Source organism: Mandrillus leucophaeus, unplaced genomic scaffold, assembly GCF_000951045.1.
Source record: "Mandrillus leucophaeus isolate KB7577 unplaced genomic scaffold, Mleu.le_1.0 Scaffold795, whole genome shotgun sequence".
Lineage (NCBI taxonomy): Eukaryota > Metazoa > Chordata > Mammalia > Primates > Cercopithecidae > Mandrillus > Mandrillus leucophaeus.
The window spans coordinates 1,237,911-1,263,650 of NW_012108641.1; the positions used below are offsets into that span (position 1 = coordinate 1,237,911).

Here is a 25,740-nt window from a genome sequence, read left to right on the forward strand (position 1 = left end):
ATTGGTAAAGATCCAATTTTTATGTTCAAAATTTGAAAAAATATAAAAGTCTAAAAAACTCAGAATAATTTAAAAATGGGCCTCAAAAATGAACTGAAAGATGTATTTTATACTGCAGACACACGGTGGCACCATTTTAGCAGCCTAACAGCAATACTAGAGAACCTTTGTTAATATTGTGTGATTATGTGCTAAAATTGTGCAAGTGCTTTAAATGGCTAATGTGATACTACTTTAATCATTTATTAATGGTATTGTTAGTGCTAAAAATGCTCCACAATATCATTAACTTTGAAAAAGAATTTAGAGGTGATAGTTATTTATAGATTGTTTTTATTACTCCTTTGTTTTAGGCTGAATTGTGTCAACACTTTCATGTTCATATGTTGATGTTCAAACCCCCAGTATCTCAGAATGTGACTGTATTTAAAGATAGGGTCTTTAATGAGAAAATTAATTTAAAATTATTAGGATCGGCCCAAATCAAAGATGACTCAAAAATGAACTGAAAGATGTATTTTATATTGCAGACACACGGTGGCACTATTTTAGCAGCCTAACAGCAATACTAGAGAACCTTTTTAAATATTGTGTGATTATGCTCTAAAGAAAGCATATAATTTTCTGACAAGAAAAATATCAGAAATGTCAGCCTTATAAGATACTGCGGTTTTCTAAAGTGTGGGACAAATACCTGTGGAGGCACCAAGATAGATTTAAGTGAGACATAGACATGGTATCAAGGACACTGTGTCATTCAGATAAAGTTTTTCTTCCACTTATTTCTGGTAAGAAAATTAGGAGACATGTATAGAGGGAAGACCCTGTAAGAAAACAGAAGGTACTGATCTACAAGCCAAACAGAGAGGTCTCAGAAGAAACCAGCTGTGCTGATATATTGATCTCAAACTCTTAAGCCTCCAGAATTGTGAGAAAATAAATGTCTATTGTTTAAACCACCAAGTCAATCTGTGGTATTTTGTCATGGAAGCCCTAGGAAGCCCTAGCAAACTCATATTCCCTTCAGTATATTTACAAATATAGAAACCATACAATAGTTGTGGATTAATGTACTATATAGGAGTGCAATCTCCATATTATATATTTATTCTTACAGAGAAACTGAGTCTTGATTTATGAGTTTGTAAATTATTTGAACTCTTCAGAAATCCTTGCCTCAAATAAAATGCCACTGTCCTGAATGTTGGCCGTGTTCTCTACTGACTATTAACCCAATATATTGTGTGTTTTTCCTCACTTGTATCCTTGCTCAGCTGAGCCGAGTTTAATGGAGTGGTTAAAGGTGCAGGCTCTAGAGACAGGCTGTGTGGACTCACAGTCCCGGTTCATCACTAACCGTGACTCTAGGCAGTTATTTAAAAAGCGTGGGCCACATTTTTCTTGGAAATCTTATAAACAGATATTAAAAGGGCCAGCAATAGAGGGCTCTGTGAAGATCAAAAGAATTGATACAAAGTATGTAGAATAGTACTGGGAACTGAGAAAAATGTGTTATGCTGTTGATTATTCCTCTGCTTAAGTTCCATTTATCTCCTTGGGTAAAAACAAAAAACTGCCTATCCTTCAAAGCCCAGAAAAGATACTTCCTGTTTCTTCTCAAGTTGAATAATAAACTTACGCTGTCAAAGATATTGCAAGACATGAGCTTTAGTTTCCAAAAAATTGGATTCAAATAATTTTTGCATTGATCTATGATGTAATTTTAGACATTTTGGTTAATTTGTTTGAGTTTCCAGAGCTGGTATATAACCTGACACAGTGGAGCTCAGCATTTTTCTAATAAATATGTTTTTCCGTTTGTAGGTTGGGAAATATTGTAATATCAGCCTTATAAGATACTGCGGTTTTCTAAAGTGTGGGACAAATACCTGTGGAGGCACCAAGATAGATTTAGGTGAGATATAGACATGGTATCAAGGACACTGTGTCATTTAGATAAAGTTTTTCTTTCACTATTACAATCAATGTTATGGCCCGTTTCCTTTCAGATGCACTTCAAGATTAGCTCAGTCACTGACAACATGGGGAATATATTTCGACCTCAGATTTTAAAAGTGCCATTATTATTTAGACACTAGGTAGAAGGCTAAGTCTCAACGTTGTGCTAATAATAGCATCGTTTATCCCTGGACTAAGACCTCCGCTCCTGGTTGGGGAATCAGACTGCCTGGGCGGCACTCCAGGCTGACAGCTCCCCAACTGCGACCTCCTGGGCAAGTCACTCGGTCCGGATTTCCTGACGTAGTATGGGGGAACTGACAGTACAACACACAACACAGGGCAGTAGTGAGAAACAGACAATGCAAAGGAATTGGCACAGCACTCAACAGACAATATAAGCTAATATATACTCTGCCTGCACACTGCGTTTTAGGGTTAATTGAAAGCCCCCACTCACGTGACCACTCCACTGTCCGGCGCCAAGACGCGCTGATGTCACGACGTCGTGCGCCGTGCAGGCGTCAGGAAGCTGCGACGCGCTGCGGCGCGCCTTCGGGGTGCTTCCGGAGCTGGTACTTGGGCAGAGCTATCCGGGGTTTATTGTCTTCGCTTCACAGGGTCTGTTTGAGTCCTGTCCACCGGACCCTACCCGGGCTACCTTTGAAAACAAACGGGCTATGTTGCTGTTGCTTGTCGGTACCCTCTCCTGACGCCTCCGTCGCCCGGGTCATGTGGACCCTCGTGGGTCGGGGCTGGGGGTGCGCACGCACTCTCGCGCGGTGGGCCACTGGGGCCGCGCTTGGGCCCGCGCCGACCTTTGGGGCTGCTCCAGAGTCCTGGCCTACCTGCAGGGTCTACAGCTCCGCAGAATTCAAGGTGACTGCCCCCTGGAATCTGATATAGCCATGTTTTAAAACATTGGAGTACCCCGTGCGATCTTGGAAATGTGTAGGACTTTCTGGGACTAGCTCTGAATCCTGCTTACAGGGAGGCAGAGCAGAGTGTGAGCACGGCTCAGGTTCCCGACCCTCTACCGTTCACTAATGTGACCTTGGGCAAGTCACTAACTTCGTAGGATTTCTCATTTGCAGTGTCAAATGTTGATTTGTTTACGCGAGCCACTGGTCGAAGTGCTTTGCGGGTATTCATCTATTTAATGCTCCTAAAAAGTCTGCTGAGAAAGTTGCTAGTAAATGTTAATATAACGTCCATTTTCCTGTAAATTAACTAGCTATGTGGCCTGGGCAAGTTACTACTTTGTCACTCTCCTCCTTCATTTGTTGAATGCAGAACAAATCAAACATCCAGTGGCTAATTGGTGAGATTTGTGTGATTTGAGGAGTGGACTTTTTTAGACTAATACCTAGAATGCAGGAAGTGCTCTGTCTGTCTTTGTAGTTTTATTATTTCCTTCTACCTCAGCCAGAGCAAACCTGTGTACTTTTGACTCTAGTGGGAGAGGGTGGGAGGTTCAACAACTCTGATAATTGTGAATGGATACAGTTTAGGCAGAAAAGTGAGGTGACTGAAGGCAAGCTGTAAGTAGGCAGAAAGACAAAACCTTATAATTAATCAACTTTGGCCCTAATATGCCTGTGGTTTCAAAAATGGATTTATATTGCAATTCACGGTTTTAAAGATGGTGCAATTCTCTACCTTTTGAACTAAAGGGAAAGAAAATCTACAGGGCAAACATCAGAATTGGTCTTTTTTTGGTGGGGGGGGACAGACTTTCAGCTATAATTGTGCTTTTATTATCTGTCTTATATGAGGCTGTTATAAAAAAAACTTAAAGCTCTTGTGAATTTTATATTTCATTTTAATTTTATGGTTTTGATTGTGAAATATAGAGTTGATTGGAAAGAAATGTTTAGAGTACAAAAAATGGTATATTTTGCTTGATAACAATTTCTAGCAGTTTGTGATGTGTTTTAGTAAAAACGTTAAAGATGTGTACACTTAAAACCAGGAGTTCCATTTAAAAATATTTTTAAGTTTTAAGTGAAAGTCTTTTGTTGGATGTCATCTGTTTTTCTTTCTCACCAGAGAAGCTGTAAAGTAGCAAAATTGTATCTAAAATAAAATTTTGAGGCTCAGTTAGAAACACAGATTTTTAAATAAATCTGATTCCTGGTTAAATGTGTGATAGGAGCAGAAGATTTCTTTCAGCTTTTCTGTAGCTCCGTTGCCTTAAAAGTTACTGGACAAGGTATTCTCAGGTCTTTAGAAGTTCTAGGTATCTTAAGTTAATTCACGATAATAAATTCAGTTCCTGGTTGGCCCTAAAAATGGTGTAGAAATGTTAAGGGATTATTATTTAGCTGTATAGTTACTTTTGACTATTAAACTGATGTTCCTTGTAATATGAACTTAACCATATATGTCTTTATTCTTAGAAGAATAATATAAACAATATAAATGCTAGAAATGATATTGTTCAACGATTAAAAGAATATTCTTTGAATTGTTATACTTGTTTGATAGTATGCAAAATTTATACTCTTAAATGTGGTATTTCCCCTTTCTAGGAAAAACTTGACATGTCTAGGTTTCCTGTTGAAAATATTAGAAATTTCAGTATCGTTGCACATGTGGATCATGGCAAAAGTACTTTAGCTGACAGGCTCCTAGAACTTACAGGTATTTCATTTATATTACATACTTAACTGATGGCTGCGAGTTATTGAGAATTACTTTTACTCTTAAATTTTAATTTTATACGTAATATTCTCTTTTTTTTAAAAGCCCAGAGAAATATCAGTAAGTGTTTCTGTTTATAGGGACAATTGATAAAACAAAGAATAATAAGCAGGTTCTTGATAAATTGCAAGTGGAACGAGAAAGAGGAATCACTGTTAAAGCACAGACAGCATCTCTTTTTCACAATTGTGAAGGAAAGCAGTACCTTTTAAATCTCATTGATACACCGGTAAGTTTAATATTAATTTTGCGTGTATTATTAAAGTCAACATTGTGTCAGTAGTGCAGACAGATCCTTGTTTAATTTTTGAACTGAATATTAAACATCTGCCTTTGCTTTTTGTTTTCTCAGTGTTCTTGTGTTAGTGTCAGTTGTTTCAAAAGTGTAGGGTACAAAAAAGAAACGAGTATTTAACAACTTTTATCAAGTCAATAAATTTGACATAATGCCCTTTCCTAAAAAACTACCTCAGATTTACAGGTATCAATATTTTTGTTTCTCAGGGCCATGTTGATTTTAGTTATGAAGTATCCAGGTCACTTTCTGCTTGCCAGGGTGTTTTACTTGTGGTTGATGCAAATGAGGTAGGCATTTTTCATTTTGCATGATGTGACGTGATATGACATGACTATTTGGTTGTTTCAAGAGTTTTTCTTTAAAATGTGTTTTGGAAATAGAATTTTTGTGTTTGAAAAATAGATTTATTACTTATTGAAAATCATATGGTTTCATCCTATTAACTTGAAATATTATTACACTAAAGCATTCTCTGGAATTGACTAGTTTTTAAATTGGAATTGTTCAAAAGATTGTTGTATTTTTTTTGAAGTGTGACATCATGTTATCAATGCATCTTACCAAAAAACCCCACCAACTTTCGCATTTCTTAATCTGAGGTTTCTATATCCATTTTTTAGCAGATCTTAAGAATAAATCATTAGTTTCAGATCATTTTAGGTGATTTTAAGGCAATAATTTGGGAAGTATTAGGTTTTTAAAAAATCAGTAGCATTACTAAGCTCTTTTGTGGTGTAAACCATAAAAACATTCAGCAGATGACCATATAAGAGCTGTGAATATACTAAAGTAAGCTTTTGATACATGTTTCTCACAAACTCTTCATTCAAAACCCAACTTTTTTTAGTGGTGGTGGTGGTGGTGTGTTAAGCCTTTCCTGATCCCATCAAGGAAGGTCAATCTTGACCTTATATAGGCAGTACTGGGCTTTATAAACTGCCTTGATGACTGTGTTCTTTACTAAGCTTTGAGGTCCTTGAGAGTCCATGTTACGTCTTTTGTTTCTCCAGTGCCTGATGTATTTCCTGGCACAGAAAAGGCCCTCCAATAAATCTTTCTGAACTGAAAGGAATTATTACAGAGAATGATTCAGATGCATGGAAAAATAGCTATCATAGTTGATTTGCCCTGTACCTTTCCTTAAAGGCTTCTTATCTCAAACTTAGTAGACTGTTGGCTTACTCTACTTGGTGTGGTTATTGCTTTACCATCAGCGATTTTCATTTTGATCCCAAAGACAAGTTGGAGAGAAAAGTATGAAGGGTAGCTACTTGGCATTTTGTTTAATTTTATTATTAGCATGATGCAAAGTCTCTTGATGAAGATGTGTGGAATGGTCTTAAATTACAAGTTTTGTGATAGATAATAGAATGGTCATCTCAGTGTCTTGTGTCTTGATATTTTCAGGGTATTCAAGCCCAAACTGTAGCAAACTTCTTTCTTGCTTTTGAAGCACAGCTATCGGTAATTCCAGTTATAAATAAGGTAATTACAATGAGACAACAGTGTTGTTATTTCACTTTCTAAAAATACAATTAGTGTTTAAATGTCAGTTGTACTATTTATTATATGAGGGATCTCCTGCTATTTATTAAATATATTGGTGGGATTTATCTCTTTGAATTGTATGTAACAGAAGTGCAACTTAAACTCACCCTTGCACAGAGTTGAGAAGATAGTTCCCCTGAATTATCTTACAGTAACTGAGGGCCATTTCTGTAGGGAAGGAATGCAGAGCAGATGAAACATGTTTGTCCGATTAAACCATACATAGGAAAAGAAGAGAAGTTTATAATCTAGGAAGAAACAATACAGCACATGAAGCATGACAATTTAGTGCTAAACTGAGCTCTGTCTATAAACTTCCATTTCATATTTTAAAATTAATTTAGAATCTTAATTTTAAAATCTGCATTGCTTTAAATTATATTTATTGGTAATGGAGTTAAGTTTAAAAGAAGGCCATAGGTAGGACAGCTTGTTGTCAGACTTAATGTTATATTTAACTTTTAAAATCAGTTCACATGCTGCTTAATTGATAAATTACTACTGATCTCTTCTGCTGCCCTGGGTAGCTAACTGCTTAAAGTTTTTTTGCATGCTCTGCAACCTAACTTCTCTTTTTCAATCATGGTTATTAAATTGTACTGCTAATATATAGATTATTTTACTGCTTTTGAAAAAATATCATAGAGGGGTCAGTTAGGCTGAAGTGGGTAAGCTTTTAACTACCTCTGAATACTGTTAATACATAATACATCTTATCCTTAGTATACTAACACATAATGGATTTTTTTTTTAAAGATAGATCTGAAGAATGCTGATCCTGAAAGGGTTGAAAACCAAATTGAGAAAGTGTTTGATATTCCAAGTGATGAATGTATTAAGGTAAAATACTTTCCTAAAAAGATTATACTTTGAAAAAAGTCACAGGAAATTGGGCTAAGTGAAATTTCATGGTATTTGATAACCTGACATTATATGCTATTTTTTTATAGTTTTGCAAATTTCTTTTACTATTAATTTCCTTTTATCCTTACCAAAAGTCCCTTTTATATTGTTGGGACATACAGAAATTATTGTGATGCTGTAGTTAAAGGAACTGAGGCGCAAAGGTTTTAATCACTTTCCTAAGATCATGGGTTTAGTTAGCCAATGTGCCAGGACTAAAACACAGGCCTTCTGAAACTCCCTGTGGTATTTCTTGTGTGTCATTTTGCCCAGTGGAAATACTGTCTTTGAAGAGCAGGTTCAAACTAATTTCAAGGCATTTGTATGTATAATTCTTGGAACTGACAAAAACCTATTTTATAAAAAGCTATAGTAGTGCTAGGAAACAATGGATTTTATTTATATCAAAGTTGCCACCATTATAAATTTGAATTTTTGTTTACCTTTCAAATGATGATTTGCTTGTTAGACAGCCACTGCCAAACTGCTACGCTACATGGTAGTGTAAAGTATGTCAGCGCAGCACTGTAATGTTTTTCTTTCAATCTCATTTAATTTTCAAAAGAGCAAGTTATACATGGTTTTATATTTTGGATTGTGTTATATTAAAATGCAATTAACTATTCTGATTTTAATCTTAATAAAATTCATTCAGATTCTTATTTGGTATATGCCAGCTAAGAGTATGGCAGTGAACAAGACAGACAAGACAGTCAATAAATAAGTAAAGACAGACAGACTTTCTGCAAACAGTCAATAAATAAGTAAACAAAGAAGTAACCATAGGAATTATTGACTAGGATAAAGTTTGTCGAGGAAATTCATTTGACAAATTGTTATTATTCTAGGTGAAATACCATAATGAACAGTGAAAAGTCTTTTTTCTTAGAGAGATGTTATGACATGGAATAGCTTAGCAAAAGCGTCTCTGATAAACTGAAACATGGAGGAATGAATAATTTTCTGAAAAGCATTCCAAGAATAGAAAAGAGCGTGTGTAAAGGACTTAAATTAGAAAAGATTTGGCATGTTTACTGATCAGAAAGGTAGATTGGATGAGAAGGCTTTGTAGGGGTATGCAGGAATCAAGTTGTGCTGGGACTCTTGTGCTAAAGAGCTTGAAAATTATTCTGAGGCAATGGAAGGATTTTAAAGCAAGAGAAACAAACAAATTCAGGTAGCCTTACAGAGAATGGATCAAAGAGGTATAAGAAGAGATACAGGGAATCCAGCTATGAATAGTAGCCCAGATGTGAGATTATTATATCTTAAGTATTAACTATCCATATGAAAAGGAGATTATGATCCAGGAGGAAACAACATAACCCATAAAACATAACAGTTCATTGCTAAACTGAGCACTGTCTACAACCTCCATTTTCATACTTTAAAATTAATAAATAACCTTAATTTTAAAATCTGCATTGCATTAAATGATGTTTCTTGATTTGGAGTTAAGTATATAAGAAGCACGGCTGCCCAGAGGCAAGATAGCTTGCTGTCAGATACAAGAAATGAACCATACTGTTCATTTGATTTCTTTTTTCTGGTAATGTTAAGCTGCTCTGTGTATGGGCATAGAAAAAACATAATTGGATGCAGTCAAGGTTGAGGTTTTGCCAGCTGCCTCTAATAAGGAGAGAATAGAAAGTGGATGAACCAGAGTGATTGTAAATGATGGATCTTGGAGTCCCATCTGGGAAATAATAGAAATGGAGTGGAGGGTGGAGCTGATGGACAGCATCAAGTAGTATATTCAGTAGTTACAAGTTAAGGACTGTTGTAAAGAAAGTGCTACAGTCTAGAGCAGTAGTTGTCAGTGTTGGGTGGGTTTTGCCCCTGGGCAAATATTTGGAGATAGTTTTGGTTTTCACATCTTGGGAAGGATGCTACCAGCATCTTGTGGGTAAATGAGGTGCCCTGGTTGCTGCTGAACATCCTATAATGCACAGGACGGCCTCCCAAAACAAAGAATTATCTGGCACAAAATGTCAGTAGGACTGAAACTGAAAATTCCTGGTCTAAAGAATGGGAAGGGTAAGAAGTTTGAAATCAGGATTTCAGAGATAGTCCATTTATTACTGGTGAAAAAGGTCAGTCATACCATGTGGTTTGAGTGTTGGCTTGCTTTTCTGGTGTGAGAACAGTAAAGTTAGTAGTAAGATGCCTTATGATTTTATGCCATCCACATACATTGTTTATTCACACAACAACCTTGAGATTTAGGCAGAATGTGAATAATCACTTCATTTTTTAGACGATAGAGTTTATACTCAAGGAGATAGATACTGGTGAAATACACGCATTCAATGCAGAGATATGATTGTTACCCAGATTTTGAACTCTTAGTCTATTCCTCTTTCAGTGCCATAATCAGGACTCTCTTGTAATTCAATTCTAGAACTGTAGAACTACCCAATTATAATAGAAAAAGAGGTATTTGTCAATATACTGTTTGGTTTGTTCTTTTCCTTTTGCTGTATTTCTCAAATTGATAACTATTGGAATTATTTCTTCCTTCTGATCATAAGTCACAGGTCATCAAGATAGAAAAGTATAGTCAACTTTAAATGCTTATATTTTTCACATGTATCTTTTTAGATTTCTGCTAAACTTGGAACAAATGTTGAGAGTGTTCTTCAGGCAGTTATTGAAAGAATTCCCCCGTGAGTATTTGGTGATTTTTGTACTAGTTGTCTCTATTTAATAGTTCAAAAACTGTCTATGCTTAATAGTTCAAAGATTTTATCAGCTTGAACTGTTATTTTAGCTTAACAGATGTGGCAAATATTCTTGCAGGGAGTGAGAATAAATTTATTTGCTTTCAGTAAAATAGAGAAGGCAAGTACAGTAAAGTAAAGAAAAAGCAAAGATGATTGATGGAGGTCTTTTCATGACAATCATTATAAAATATACCTCAGTACATTGGCAATTATTTTCCTTTGCTTTAAGCTGAACAAATATATTTATAAATAATTTGTTAAAACTGGAGGTTATTAAATCTAATATATTTTATAAAAAGGTCTTTTTATTTAGGCTGTTATGTATCAAACTTTCTCAAGAACTCAAATTAAGTACAATATCTAAGTTGAAAACAGGAATTTTATTAAGATTTTAATTTAGTATATATGTATTTACTTTTTACTTATATTTACTAGCCCTAAAGTGCATCGCAAAAATCCCCTGAGAGCTTTGGTATTTGACTCCACCTTTGACCAGTATAGAGGTGTGATAGCCAATGTAGCATTATTTGACGGAGTGGTTTCCAAAGGAGATAAAATTGTATCTGCACATACTCAAAAGACATACGAAGTTAGTGAAGTAGGAGTTTTGAATCCTAATGAGCAACCAACTCATAAATTGTAAGTAATCTGCATTAGTAATTAAAATGCATTTGTATGTGGTTCTGTTTCTGCATTTTTCTCAACTTGGTAGTCTTAGAATGATCCTCATTTGATAACTTAAAAAAAACTATTTAATGCAACTATACAGTAAATGCTCTGTCAGAAGGAATCTTGGGTGAAGGACAATAGAAATGTCAGTTGATACTTTTTTTATTCTAAATGACTAATTATAACTAGGTTTACGATCAAGGGTAGATTGGATCCTATATTGATACATTTGATGAGACAATGAAAGAGTTCCCTCCACCCATATTGGGTATCATTTTTGACAGTTCTTCATAACTAGATTTTCCATTGTAAAGGTGGTATAACAGAAACCTTAATAAATCTTTAGTGTGGAATTCATGGTAAAACCTTGATTAAAATTCTTGGGGAGTGGGATTAGCAAGGGTAGTGTGCATTAGAAAAACACATCTGAATTGACTTATAAAAGAACTATTTATTGAGTGCCTACTCCATATCAGGTACTGATGAGACATGACCTTGGATACATAATTTGAGCTTTGTAAGGTCCTGTTTCCTCATTTGTAGAAATTATTGAACCAGATGACTATCAGATCACATTTGAGTGTTTAGTGTTGTATGTCTAAAAACAGCACTATATTGAGTCAAAGTCTATTTTTATTTTACTGAAATATTTTAACATCTATTTATATTCTGCCATATATACTGAACATTATCACATCTTCATTTAAGGTTCTTAAAGCTCATTGTAAGTGTAAATTATTTTACCTTTGTAGGGATTTTTTTTTTTTTAAACTACAGCTGAACTCAGAATTCGTTCTTTTGCTAAAGGAGGAACATCAGATGTCCAGTTTGTTCAGAGTTCACATTTTTCTTGGATAAAAAGTTACCTTTTTTTCCATTGTTAAAGCATTTGCAACACAATTCATTAATAAAAGACATCACAAGTAGTGTACTTATTGTAATGCTTTTGTACTTACTAGTTTCACTGTATTTACAATATACTTTAGAAACTGCTGTTTAAATTGCAAAGGTTGGCAGAATCATGAAAAGGGTGATAGGTTTATAAGTAGAGAGGTCTAATGGATTGTAAGACCTGGTGTGTTCATTTGCTGGCAAGCTTCAGAGTTTGATAATTGATATGGAGCACTTATTTTCAAAGTGTATGGAAAGTTTGGAAAGTGTATGATAGTTTCCTGGGAAGGTAGAACTAATTGTGAGTTATGTGCTTGAAACATTAAAGCAGTAAATATTTGCATATAATAATTTTATTTAGATATGCAGGACAGGTGGGCTATCTGATTGCTGGGATGAAAAATGTCACTGAAGCGCAAATAGGAGATACATTGTATTTACATAAGCAACCAGTGGAGCCCTTGCCTGGGTTTAAATCAGCGAAACCAATGGTATTTGCAGGTGAGGAGCTCACAAATTCAAAGGTTGAAGGCCATGATATTTTTAAACTAAAAGTTTGTCCCAGTAGTTAAGGAAAAAATACACATTCTGATTATGTTAAATAACCACGAATTCCAGCCTATTGTTTCACTTAATTCTTTGTGCCGTTTATCAGTTTATAATTTCATATGTATGATGAAATTATATGTGGGAGATCATTTAGGATGTGTTAAGAAATAAGCTCTTAAGGAAGAAGTTGTGATGTATAGAATACAGTAATATAAATTTTTCTTACTTTTCTAGGGAGTTCATTATTATATTTGAAACATTTTTTAATTAGGATGTTCTTATTACTGATTATCATTAGACACTGACTGAATATCTTCATCTTCGATAGAGTTTCTTTAATATTGTATTGTACTCATGTAGACATGACAGAGAATGGTGTTGCCTCAAGTATATATAATTTTAGAATCTGTTACTTCCTTTACTTTGGAGAAAGGAAGACCTGATTGAAGGTCATCAGGTTACTCTGTGCCGAGTATCTAACCCTTGATTTTCGCCCTACAGTCTCTCTCACTGGGAATTAGGAACTTTGTTTACCCCTACCTTTAGGCAAAGTCAGTCATCTGGATTTTAGAGGACTTCAGAGTTGTCAGATGAAAGAGAATCAGTAGTGATTCCCATAGTTTTTGTAAGTAAATACCAAAAAGCAAAATTTAACTATGGTTTTAAGTAGATAATCTGCCTTAGAAAATTGAGAGTGCAGTATAGTTTTCATTTCTACTCCTATTTTTATCTAATAATAAAGTTTCATTTGGGTTGTGGGATGTCTTGTGCTTTTGTTTTTGCAATTACAATGTGTTTCCTTAATAGGCCTAATTCCCATGTTTTTTTTTTTCTTTTCCCTGTAGTTTTTCAAAAACATTGAAAACATTATTTGGAGTGCCAATCTAGGTGTATATTCTTTAAGACTAATGACTTGTAAGATACTTTGAAACCAAATTATCATAAATTTTTAGCAAACTAGTATTTTGGTCCATAAAATACAAGAAAGTAATTTAAAAGGTAAATGACTAATTTGGAACTTGGCAGCACTACACATGTGGTTTGATTGGTCTGGAGGCAGCTTATCACGTGATAATTAGAAATCATTGTATCCCCAGGAATGTATCCTGTAGACCAATCTGAATATAACAACCTGAAGAGTGCTATAGAAAAACTAACTTTAAATGATTCCAGTGTGACAGTTCATCGGGATAGTAGCCTTGCTCTGGGTGCTGGCTGGAGGTAAGATTCATTCACTTTTTTTATAGGAAAGAAAGGTATAAATGGTATATTTTAAAAATATTTTTATAAGAAAGGGAGGTTTTTTTAAAGTATCAAGTACGGGAGGTATAAAATGGTGCATTGTTCTGGAACATTTACTGAAAATAAGTTTATATTAGTGTAAAGTGGACAAAAACAATTTTTATCTGCCTGTTTCACGTTGTGGATTGACATTTTATGGGTAAGTTTTATAGTAATTTAAAATAGATTTCCAGTGGAAGATTTTAATCTTATTTAATGAAATTATGCTAGCATTTAATTATATTGTAAATTCTTTGACTCAATTCCATCCCTCCCTTAAAATAACAATATGTTCATTAAAAAAAAAAAAAATGAAGCCCATGGGGCATAAACATTTTGGGGTTTATCTTTTCCTCCCCCAGGCTAGGATTTCTTGGACTTTTGCACATGGAAGTTTTCAACCAGCGACTGGAGCAAGAATATAATGCTTCTGTTATTTTAACAACTCCTACTGTTCCATATAAAGCTGTACTTTCATCATCAAAATTGATAAAGGTACTTAGTATTTAGTACTGTTTTGCATTAGTCTCTTGGAAAAAATAAATGTGTGTATATACAATGTAGGAGAAGCTTTTTACTATACCAGTAGCTGATTAAGTTTTAAATATTTATTGATTAGTAGTAATAAACATTGAATTACCCTATGCCTAATGATGAAGAACTTTTTTGAAAACTAATTTATGCAGTATTTTTCTTAACCTGATATAATCTCCACATTATCAAAACTAGTCTATTGCTGATAGTAAAAAGTAAAATTAGTCGTGAAAACAATGTTCTGATTCTAGCACAAAGATGCAAAATGTAATTTTGGTCATAAGTAATTTCTCTCATAAAAAGTGAAGCATTCATTCCAGTGACTGAGAAATTTTAAATTTCAAATCAGTGATGAAGACAATATTGTATTCCATGTAAGTGGCAATCTGTTCATTTTAAGCAAATACTAATTTTGGCAATCGAAATATTTTCCAACAAAATTAACTATTAAACTATAATGTTTTCTAAATGTCAAGTTAAAATGTATTCTTTTGTCATACTTTTTCTAAATGGTCCATGAAATATGTTTAGTAAATATCAATAATTGGAATATATTGTTTACTAATACTTATTAATACTAAATGATTTTAGCGGGAGAGATTTTAAAATATAAAGCAAACAAGAAAAATGATCATTATATTAAGATTTCTTTTTAAGTATTGCTGATTTTTCTAATTTTTAGGAATATAGAGAAAAAGAAATTACAATTATCAATCCTGCACAATTCCCTGATAAATCAAAAGTAACAGAATATTTGGAGCCAGTTGTTTTGGGCACTATTATCACACCAGATGAATACACTGGAAAAATAATGATGCTTTGCGAGGTATAACTGTAATACAATTTAATACAAAATTAGGTTTTAGTCCTCTGAAATAGTGATTTCCAACTTGTTTTAAAAGATTTCTTTCTGCTGAGCATACTGAATTTAAAGAGATTTTCTTTTATATATATATGTCTGTGTCTGGATACATAGATACAGATATATATACTTTTAAAATTTTGATTTCAAATAAGAAAAATATTTCTGATAATTTGTGTAATTTACTGATTTGATATTTTAGCCCAAAGGAAAGAAATTTGATAATTAGCTAAATGTGTAATTTCTTTTCGCCTTTTTGAGTAGTTTGAAAGATGATTATAGTACTTCAAGGACCATAAATTTGAAGGTACTCCCGTTTTGCTTTAGTTCTCACCACATTGTAATAAATGATTTAATCCACAAATGGTATGTAATTATATTCTTTAAAAATACTTATTTGAAATACTCAGATACATATTGGAAAGTGTCAAATGATGACTTGAGTTTTAATTAGGTTAAAAACTAGATTGTAATCTTGGTCTTACACTTTTAATTTCTCTGGACCTAATTATTTATAAAACAAGAAATTAGGATTTTTGACTTTATATGTAGTTACATTTGATTTACTGTTAAATGAAATAGTGTTTATTTTAAAAGATAAAATTCTTAGATAAAGATTAAAAGCTTTGATAGCAAGCCTAAGGTAATTGAAATATAAAATGTTTCACCCTGGATTATAAATACTGCCTATAAGTTTTTACTAGACCATTAGAGAAATACATTATTCCTCAGTATTTGAGTAGGTTATCATTAAACCCATTTTTTCCCTTCTCTTTTTAGGCTCGAAGAGCAGTTCAGAAGAATATGATATTTATTGATCAAAATAGAGTTATGCTTAAATATCTCTTTCCTTTGAATGAAATTGTGGTAGATTTTTATGACTCTTTGAAATCCCTATCTTCTGGATATGCTAGGTAAAAAATCAATGAGAACCTAAGATGCCTGACCAACTTTTTTGAAATATTGATGAGCAAGAGTACACTAATTCTTTAGTAATTTCAGCTTTCTTGAAGATAGTTGAGAATCATACGCTAAGGTTAAAATGACTTGGAACAACCTTACAGGTGTTACAGACTACTTGTGATTTGCTTATAGGAGAAAAACTTCCTTTGATTTATTTTCTAACTTTTATTTCTCTTAACAAAAAAAGTTACTCCCCTTTTCATGAAGAGTTGTATTCCTTGTCTGTTAAGAATTAGACCTAATTTCAAAAATTTACTGTAACCTCAGTGGCACTTTTAAAATGTATTTGTATGCTATGCAATCTCAAGAGCATCTATTTACATTTGAAAAATAAAAGTGCATATTCAGTCTGTAAAAAATGTTAAGTGTGCCCCTCCATTAGTGAACCCTTTAATAACTTAGTCTTTCCAGGACCAGGTTGTCCACATCATGAAAACCATTGTGTATCTCATAGGAGTACATGGAGAAAAGCCAGATAAAAATGAAAGAAGAGTTACTATTAAATAACAAATAAGGAACTCAGGGCATGGCATTCTGAGAGGCTGTTTTTTTTTTGTTGTTGTTGTTGTTGGGGCATATCACTCTAGATACCCTCACTATGCCCTAAAATCTTATGTTACAGGATAGTATATAGTAGAAAATAGATATGAAACATGGGGAAGCAAAAGGGGAAAAATGAACATTGACATCTATAGAACTCCCACACAGTGCATGAATATTAATGTTAACGTGCAGAGACAAATTTCAGTGTTTAACGAACATGCTACAATGACTTGGAATTTTAACTTTATTTAATCATCTTGTCAGTGAAGAGAGTTAGCATATATAATTCTTCTTACCAAGGAGTCTTCATGTTCCTTTGTATTGAGAATTTTTTTCTACTTTGTCACCCAGTTTGTTTGTTTTTTTTTTCTTTTATGTCTTCTTTCAGACAAGACCTTGAGCAAGTAAGTGGCTGTGGAATTTAAAGTGAAATGAATTGGGGGGCATATTAAAATTACTAGAGTTGAAAGGAAGATTACTAGGTTTAATGTTTATAAATATTTTTAACAGAAGTCTGTCAATTTTAGTTTGCATTTGGGTACTACTTTCTGAATTATAAGTGGTCTTAAAAACCCTTTTCATTTGGAAACTTAAATACATTTTGAATTTAATGAGAGAACGTGATTTTTGAACTACATAAAAATAAAATATTCCAGCTTCCAGCATTAAGGTAATTGTTATGTTCAAGATGGATGTTTTACATAAGCAGTCAATTCCACACTTAACAGAAAGTCATCATAGGCTATGAATTAAGATCAGGGAAAAATTTATTTCATACCAGGAGGCAAGAATCAACTGCAACTAGGTCAGAGCAGGGAGTCCTGTGTTATACAAGAACTGTAGTGGTGTCTAATCAAACAGGCATTTGCCCTCAACCCATAACCCCAGTAGCTTTTTGGAATTGCAGATGTGTTTCCTGCATTCTAAGGGAACACTAGAATACCTGTGTTTTCAGTAGAGGTTAGGAATTGATTGGGCTCCTTGGAAAAAGAAAACACAATTTTTATAATGATTTCTTTTGAAAAAATGAGTTAAGAAATTTTTAAGATTTTTAATATTTTGGACCACAACATAGCTGGAGCTGTAACAACTTCAAAGTTAAGGACCACGTCTGTTTTTTTCTCTTCCTATTTGCTTTGTATTCTATAGGATACTTAACATGGTATCTTTCATACAGTAAATGTTTAATAAGTGATGCTTTCTGAAGAAAATATTTTAACAATACTTCTGAAAAGAATCTGTTAATAGAGTGTATTATTGTCATTTTATGACCTTTCTGCTGAAAATCTTTAGAAACCAAACATAATTTTGCAAGTCCAGGCACCAGTTGTTTTAAAATTAAGACAGTAGGAGTATACATGTTCTTGTCTGTGATTGGGACAACTTGTAAGCCTATAATTGAAATTTTCTTGTTAGACTTCAGTTTTATAAGTTAAACATTTAAATACCTGTTTTGACTAACATTGCAAGCTTTGACCACATTGTTAAAAGTAACAGCTGAAACTAAGTGCTTATTTGCATGCTAAACTAGGCTCTGTTTGGCTCTGTTTAAACATGTATTATGTACTAGGCATTGCTCTAAGTGGTTTACATGTATTAACTCATTTAATCCTCACAAAAGCCCTCTGAAGGGAGGTGCAAACTGAAGAGCCAAATAGGAAATTCAAAGGTCTCATTTATTAATGGCATTTTATGAGTGTCATAGCATTTATTTAAACATAGAGTTGTCATTGGTAATAGAAAGTTAAACAGAAACCCAACTCATAAATCTGAAAATGATCCATTAATATATAGTATTGTCTGAAGCCTGCCAGCTGCTGGGAACATGGGAAGGCATGATATTTGTTTTCAATAAACCCTTTTCTTTGTCAGGTTCACCAATTTATTTCCCTTTCCCCTATAAACATATTCCCCTTGTTTTTGCCCTTGATTTAATAAACATAGATAACATTTAGATCCATTCACAAGAAATTGTATGTGTAATATTTTGATGGAAAGTTAGATCTCTTTGGGGAGTGTAATGTGGCAGAAAGTAGACATTTTGTAAAGAGTAAAAAAAGTAATCTCTTGGGAAGTGTAATATTTATCACTTGGAGTTTTTTCCTTTTAGTTTTGATTACGAAGATGCAGGCTACCAGACTGCAGAACTTGTGAAAATGGATATTCTACTGAATGGAAATACTGTAGAGGAGCTAGTAACTGTTGTACACAAGTAAGTTGAATAGAAACTAATCATGGAATGTGAAAATACTCACTTTTGATATGTTTTTCACTTATTTTTGAGCAGCTGCATTTAAAAAACTTTTAAAGGTAATTAAAATAGAGTTCACCCTACTTACTTTGCTTTCTCTTCTTTTTCCACACTTCTCTCTGGACTGCTAAAAATAGAACAGAGCTATAATAGTCAAAAAGAATAGTGTAATAGAAATGTTTCCCCTTACCACGCAAAAAAAAAATGTTTTAAAAATTTTATGATGATGGATTTAGAATTGGGAACAAGTTTTTTTGTTTTGTTTTGTTTTTTTAGATGGGAGTCTCATTCTGTCACCAGGCTGGAGTGCAGTGGCGCAATTTCTGCTCACTGCAATCTCTGCCTCCTGGGTTCAAACGATTCTCCTGTCTCAGCCTCCTGAGTAGTTGGAACTACAAGCGCGTGCCACCATGCCCAGCTAATTTTTGTATTTTTAGTAGAGACGAGGTTTCACCATATTGGCCAGGATGGCCTTGATCTCTTGACCTCTGATCTGCCTGCCTCAGCCTCCCAAAGTGCTGGAATTACAGGCGTGAGCCACCGCACCCTTTTATATTTGTAAAAAAAATTAGGAAAAAACCCACGTATTCAAGAAACAGCAGATTGGTTAAAATGAATTACAGAGCACCCATATTGTTATTTTCAGCCATTAAAACTTGTGGAGTAGTATTTAGTGACAAAAATGTCTATTAAATAAGAGGGTAGAATATATCATAAACACTGAACATAACAAAAATATGCAAAAAAATGACTAGAAAGATATATGTTTAAAATAAACATTCCAAAATGTTTACCGTTTTCAGTGGCTAAGGAAAGAGAATCAAGAACGGTTTCTATTCTCTAATGTTGTATTTCTAAATTTCCTGTAATCATACATTGCTTTCTTAGAGAAGTTGTTCATGATTCAGAGAGTAAGAGATATTTATGATAAGTAAGTTCCATTTGAACCTCCTTAAGAGATCACTTTTACATTGATTATGCAACTGGCCTAGAGAAATACTTGAAATATTCTTATTTAGGATATATAAACAGTTGTATTTTTCTGTCTCAGAGACAAAGCACACTCAATTGGCAAAGCCATATGTGAACGGCTGAAGGATTCTCTTCCTAGGCAACTATTTGAGATAGCAATTCAAGCTGCTATTGGAAGTAAAATCATTGCAAGAGAAACGTGAGTTGAAATTGATTTTTGTTCTTGAGCCAGTTTCAGAAATGATATACCTAAAAAGTAAAAGAATATTGAACATTTTAACATTGGCCTAAGCTTTATTCTTACTTGTAGAAACAGTACGATAGTGCTCTCCATTTTTCTGATTTAAGTAATGACTGTTAGTTTGAATTACTTATATAACACCATTGGGTGATGTGATTTGCAGTTAGTATAATATGTATGGGTTTGAGGAACTGTTTTAATTTCCACTCATATGAATGTCTATAACTGAATTTCCCGGGTAAGGAATTTCTTTATGGTTTTATCCCTTTAGGTAGATTATAAATTAATAGAAACTGAAACTAAAAGGTTTTGTCTTCCTAATGACAAAATTACAATTTTTTTTTTTTTAACCCAAAGTATTTAATATCACTTCCCCACTTCCCCAGAGCTAGGGAGGTTATAAACCAAGGAATGGCAATACCATGTTAGGATTTGCATTCTAGATTAGGGACCTCACATCAATTATAGTAGACATGGAAGATAGGCTAGTTTCTATAGGACACGGAAATGTAATACATAAATCAGAACACTGGCTGGGTGTGGTGGCTCAGTCTGTGATCCTAACTACTTGGGAGGCTGGGGCAGGAGAATTGCTTTGAGACTAGTCTGGGAAACATAGACCCTGTTTAACAAAAAAACAAAAATAGCAATGAAAAACACTGAATAAGCTGCTCAGCTTGTAACAGCAGATGCAGGGTGTGTCTTGTAGCACTTCCCATTTCCTTTCCTTAATGATACTAAGACTTCTGGGAAACAGGAAGTATCTCCTCAGTTATGAAAAGTTGAAAATTGCTATTAAAGTCTACCTTTACTCAAACCTAATGGGGAAATACAACTATCATGTTAATATAGACTTGAGGTTAATTTTAGGCCCACTGTTTGAAATACATTTCATTTCCTAACACAATTTTGCTTCAGTTAGTTATTCTGTGTTTCGTAAATACTGAGATCAGGCAGAGTGGAGATGATAACCAGGGAACATCCTGGAAAGTGCAACTTAAGACAGTTAGCAAATGCTCATTCTAACATAAGTGTGTTGAGAGAATACCTTAAAAAAACAGGTTTTTCTCTCGAAAGGAATACATAAAGGGTGGTGCTATTTTCAAAATTAGATGATCTAGAAATTCCTCAAACATTACAGAAATAGATTAGTTTATAACTGGTGGGATAGATATATTAATCTTCCTAGCCACTCCATCCACATTCAGTAGAGGCAATAAGATAATAAACATGTTTTGTTTTTCTGAAGTAGTAGTGGTAACAGTATTTTTAGATTGAGTAAAAAATAACGTAATATATTTCGTGTAATCAAGGTCACATCATGCTTGAATTTGGCCTAATCAAGCCTACCACAAGCCTTGACCTTTTTTCTTAATGTGTGTTGACAAACATGTTGAATTTGTTCTTTTATGCCAAGTACATGAAAATAAATACAAGAGCATTTGAAGTATCTAATTAATATGCTTATGGAAATTTTACATAGGTAATGATACTGTCATTAAAATTTTCTAGTAAAGGGGAGATTGTTTTTGGTAAGAAAGTGCTTTTAAACAGTATGGAATTATGTACTTAAACGAAATTTTCTCTTTTACAGTGTGAAAGCCTATAGGAAAAATGTTTTGGCAAAATGTGTATGTATCTAGTTGTATTTATTCTACTTTATAACTTTTATGGGTTTTAAATCAAAGGGGGCATAAGCTTACTGATTTCTATTGTTGGTTTTTATACATTTTTCCAAGTTTTCTTTTTGAATAGGTAAATTTCAGCTTGACCATGGCAACCGGTTCATTTTGCCCATATCCTTAAATATTTTTTCATCTTATTTATAAAATAAAAATTTACAAAAGAATTATGAAAATTGTTCTTTTATGTAATACTAAGGAAGATTCTTATAACAGTTATTTCTATGATCTGGGTAACATGTTTTCTTGATCTAACATATAATGAAAGATTTTGAAAACAATGGCTTTATTTTTTTTATTTTATTTTTTTTTTTGAGACGGAGTCTCGCTCTGCTGCCCAGGCTGGAGTGCAGTGGCCGGATCTCAGCTCACTGCAAGCTCCGCCTCCCGGGTTTACGCCATTCTCCTGCCTCAGCCTCCCGAGTAGCTGGGACTACAGGCGCCCGCCACGTCGCCCGGCTAGTTTTTTGTATTTTTTTAGTAGAGACGGGGTTTCACCGTGTTAGCCAGGATGGTCTCGATCTCCCGACCTCGTGATCCGCCCGTCTCGGCCTCCCAAAGTGCTGGGATTACAGGCTTGAGCCACCGTGCCCGGCCCGGCTTTATTTTACAGTTGAAATCAATCTCTCCTGACATATGCTTTGCCAGTTTGCTGTTATTGAGCTGTTAAAAAAATTATTCTTGCCCGGGCTTGGTGGCTCACACCTGTAATCCCAGCACTTTGGGAGGCCAAGATGGGCAGATTACTTGAGGCCAGGAGGTCGAGACCAGGCGTGGCCAACATGGAAAACCCCCATCTCTACTAAAAATACAAAAATTAGCCAGGCCTGGTGGTGCATGCCTGTGATCTCAGTTACTCGGGAGGGTGCAGCGCGAGAATTGCTTGAGCCCAGGAGGCGGAGGTTGCAGTGAGCAGAGATCATGCTACTGTACTCCAGCCTGGGTGAGAGGGAAACACTATCTCAAAAATTAAGAAAAATTATTCTTAAATATAGTGAGAATTGAATGATCAATTCTTTCTCCAAATGCTCAGTATAGTTTTTGGCACATTTATTCCTATGTGATTAAGAGTTTCCTATATTAGACTGTGGCTTTAATAGTCAAAATTCCAAGCTTAGAAGCAGTAATGAGATTGATAATTCTTCCTTGACATGCGTATTATAATACTTGGTTTCTTTAGGGATCTTCACCTCCATCCAAATTAAAGCCTTTATCATTCTTTGACAGTAAAATTAGGATCTGCTAGGAAGATTAGAGAGATGTCTGCCTTATGGAAAATAATTTGGTATGGTTATTAAGATTGTACTGATGCCTCTGTAATCATGTGATTATTTTCTCTTTAGAGTGACTCAGACTTCCAATTTTTAAAAATATTTTTCAGTATGGTGGTGATATTACCCGAAAAATGAAGCTTTTGAAGAGACAAGCAGAAGGGAAAAAAAAGCTGAGGAAAATTGGCAACGTTGAAGTTCCAAAAGATGCTTTTATAAAAGTGCTGAAAACACAATCTTCTAAATAATTGGTGGGAAAACAAAGAATTTTCATTAAAAACTATCTGTTTTTCACTGCAATTTGTAATATGCTGACAACAGAATGAAAATTATAAAATTTGCTTGTTACTTTCAGGGTATTCAGGTTCAAATAACTTACTAGCCTTTCGTTGAAAGGGAGTAATGAGTGGGTAGGTTAAGAGCTTAAGATTTTGAAGCCATGTTGCCTGTTCTGAGATACCTGTTCCAGCCACTCACTAGTAAGGTGACCTTTGCCAAATTAACCTTTGTTTCCTCTTGAGTAAAATAGAGATTATATACTACCTACATAAGTTGTTGTGAAGATTAAATGAGGTAATACATTAAATATTCAGAGGTAAAAGACACTCAGTTGTTAAGTCCTTAATGCAGTTATGTCCTTAAATGCATTGTAAGGTCCTTAGTGACTTTAAGCAAGATGTCACGTAGCAGGTCCTTGAATGATGACATTTCCTTCTAAGTGGTTTATAACATTGATGAGGAAAAATAATTGGTTTATGAATCATTTCATTATTATTATTATTATTTTTTTGAGACGGAGTCTTGCCCTGTCGCCCAGGCTGGAGTGCAGTGGCACAGTCTCGGCCCACTGCAACCTCCACCTCCCGGGTTCAAGAGAGTCTCCTGCCTCAGCCTCCATTACAGGTGTGCGCCACCATGCTTGGCTAATTTTTTGTATCTTTAGTAGACATGGAGTTTCACCATGTTGGCCAGGTTGGTCTCGAACTCCTGACCTCGTGATCCACCGGCCGTGGCCTCCCAAAGTGCTGAGATTACAGGCATGAGTCACCATGCCCAGCCATGTCATTTCATTTAAAGTCACAATTTCCATGAATCTCAACAAGTGAGGACCTGCTATATTTTGTTGCGTGCAGTTTTTCCTTACTGACACTAAAAGGCCGCATACTTAAGATTCCATCTACTTTAAGTTAAAGGATTTTCAGAATCACCTTGTCATATTTGTTAGCAGGATTAATTTATCTGATATGAATTCATTTATTAAACAGAACTCAAATAACATACTAACTAGACAGCTGCTCTAGTTCATGATAAAATGTTTATAGATTTTATCAGGTTGTTTGAAACTAAATGGTTTACATCTAAATTAAGGGCAGGAGCTGTCTTTCAGACATTCAAAATGCATTTGTGTAAAATGACAGGTGTTTGGTATTACCAGGAACTCTTAATGACATTTTAATAATTATTGTCTAAATTTCATAATTGAAGCGATTTTAGAGTAGTTAACTTGAGATTTCAGAGCCACCTAAATGGCTGTATTTCTCCAAAGCTCTCATCTGCCGTGTTTATTCAGCCAATGAACAAACCAGAGTGCAGACTATATTATAGCAAGATAACATTATTTAGCCATTGATTTTTATCTTCTACCTTGCTTGAATGAACTGAATGAAGAAAATGCCTTTTAGGGATAAACACTGTCAAGGATGAATTTTATACTAAGGTTATGTGAAAGAAAAAAATCTCAAAACCACTAAGCCAGAGGGAAATCAAGCTGGGAACTGATTGAGGCAAACCTGCCTCCCATTTTATTCCTAAATGAAGACAATCACAAAGATAAAATTTGCTCACAAGGAAATTCTTTATGGACAAAGACAGAACTCAGAAGTCTTCCTTCTGCTCACATGAAACAAATGCATAAATGGTTGCTTCCTGTGCCCCGTGTTTCACTAAGCCAGATTAAGGTGTAAGTATTCCCCTACCCTCCTCTCACACGTAAATTGTATATTCAGTGAAAGGCTAATCAGAAACCCAGAAGAATGCAACTCTTTCTTACCTGCCTATGCTTGAAGCCCCCGCCCCTCTTCGAGTTGTCCTTCCTTTCAGGACCAATGTACACCTTACACATACTGAGTGATGTGTCATGTCTGTCTAAAAATGTGTAAAACCACGCTGTGCCCCAAACACCTTGGGCACATGTGGCGAGGACCTCCAGAGGCTGTGTCATGGGCACATCCTTAACCCTGGGAAAATAAACTTTCTAAAGTGACGAGAGCTGTCTCAGATATTTTGAGCTCCCAGTTATTGTGAAATCATCTTAATTATAAATTAAGTAGAGATTTACTTAAAATCACTTATAGTAGCAGCCTGAGATGTAGTCCTAGATACATACATTATCATCTTATGTATCTTCCCTCCCCCTTCCAGGTTCTGATAAAACAGATGAAATCTGAAAGACCATGACAGCAGTATTTTGAAAATGACAGTATTTGAAACTAAAAAATTGTAAAACAAAGTGTTCTATCACTGCCAAGGGATAAGTTACAAATTGGTTTTTGGAACATAATATGTACTGTGTGCTTGCTATTTAATAATTTACCAATATTAGCCTTTTTTAGTCAGACTTTTTTTTTAACCTATGACTCTTTAGGAAATAGTTTTAGTTATAATAGTACAAAAAAGCATTTTCATAAGCTTAATTTCTTTCCCCGTCCCACTTTCTCAGTCAGATGACTTTAGTGACTTGGAGTTGTGTGCTTTATAAGTGTATTCCTCAGAGGACCTAACATTAATAAGATTTTAGCAATCATTAAAATATGTCTAAACACTGTTATCAATATTAAAATAGCACTATTTATTGAATTTAATATGTGACGACCACTCTGCTGACCTATGTATGCTTC

At 34.4% G+C, this 25,740-nt stretch overlaps 1 protein-coding gene across 1 annotated transcript; it reads left to right on the forward strand.

Annotated features, from left to right (window-relative positions):
* Positions 1 to 2,459: 2,459 nt before the first annotated feature.
* On the forward strand, positions 2,460 to 25,107 carry GUF1 (GUF1 GTPase homolog (S. cerevisiae)). Its single transcript, XM_011967252.1, has 17 exons — positions 2,460 to 2,838; positions 4,491 to 4,602; positions 4,743 to 4,891; positions 5,167 to 5,247; positions 6,368 to 6,445; positions 7,265 to 7,348; positions 10,013 to 10,077; positions 10,570 to 10,773; positions 12,056 to 12,195; positions 13,341 to 13,464; positions 13,887 to 14,019; positions 14,741 to 14,884; positions 15,701 to 15,834; positions 18,537 to 18,638; positions 19,729 to 19,848; positions 21,485 to 21,521; positions 22,954 to 25,107. Exons 1-17 carry the CDS (start codon positions 2,692 to 2,694, stop codon positions 23,089 to 23,091), a joined length of 1,992 nt encoding a protein of 663 aa, XP_011822642.1. The 5' UTR covers positions 2,460 to 2,691; the 3' UTR covers positions 23,092 to 25,107.
* The last annotated feature ends 633 nt before the right edge of the window (positions 25,108 to 25,740 follow it).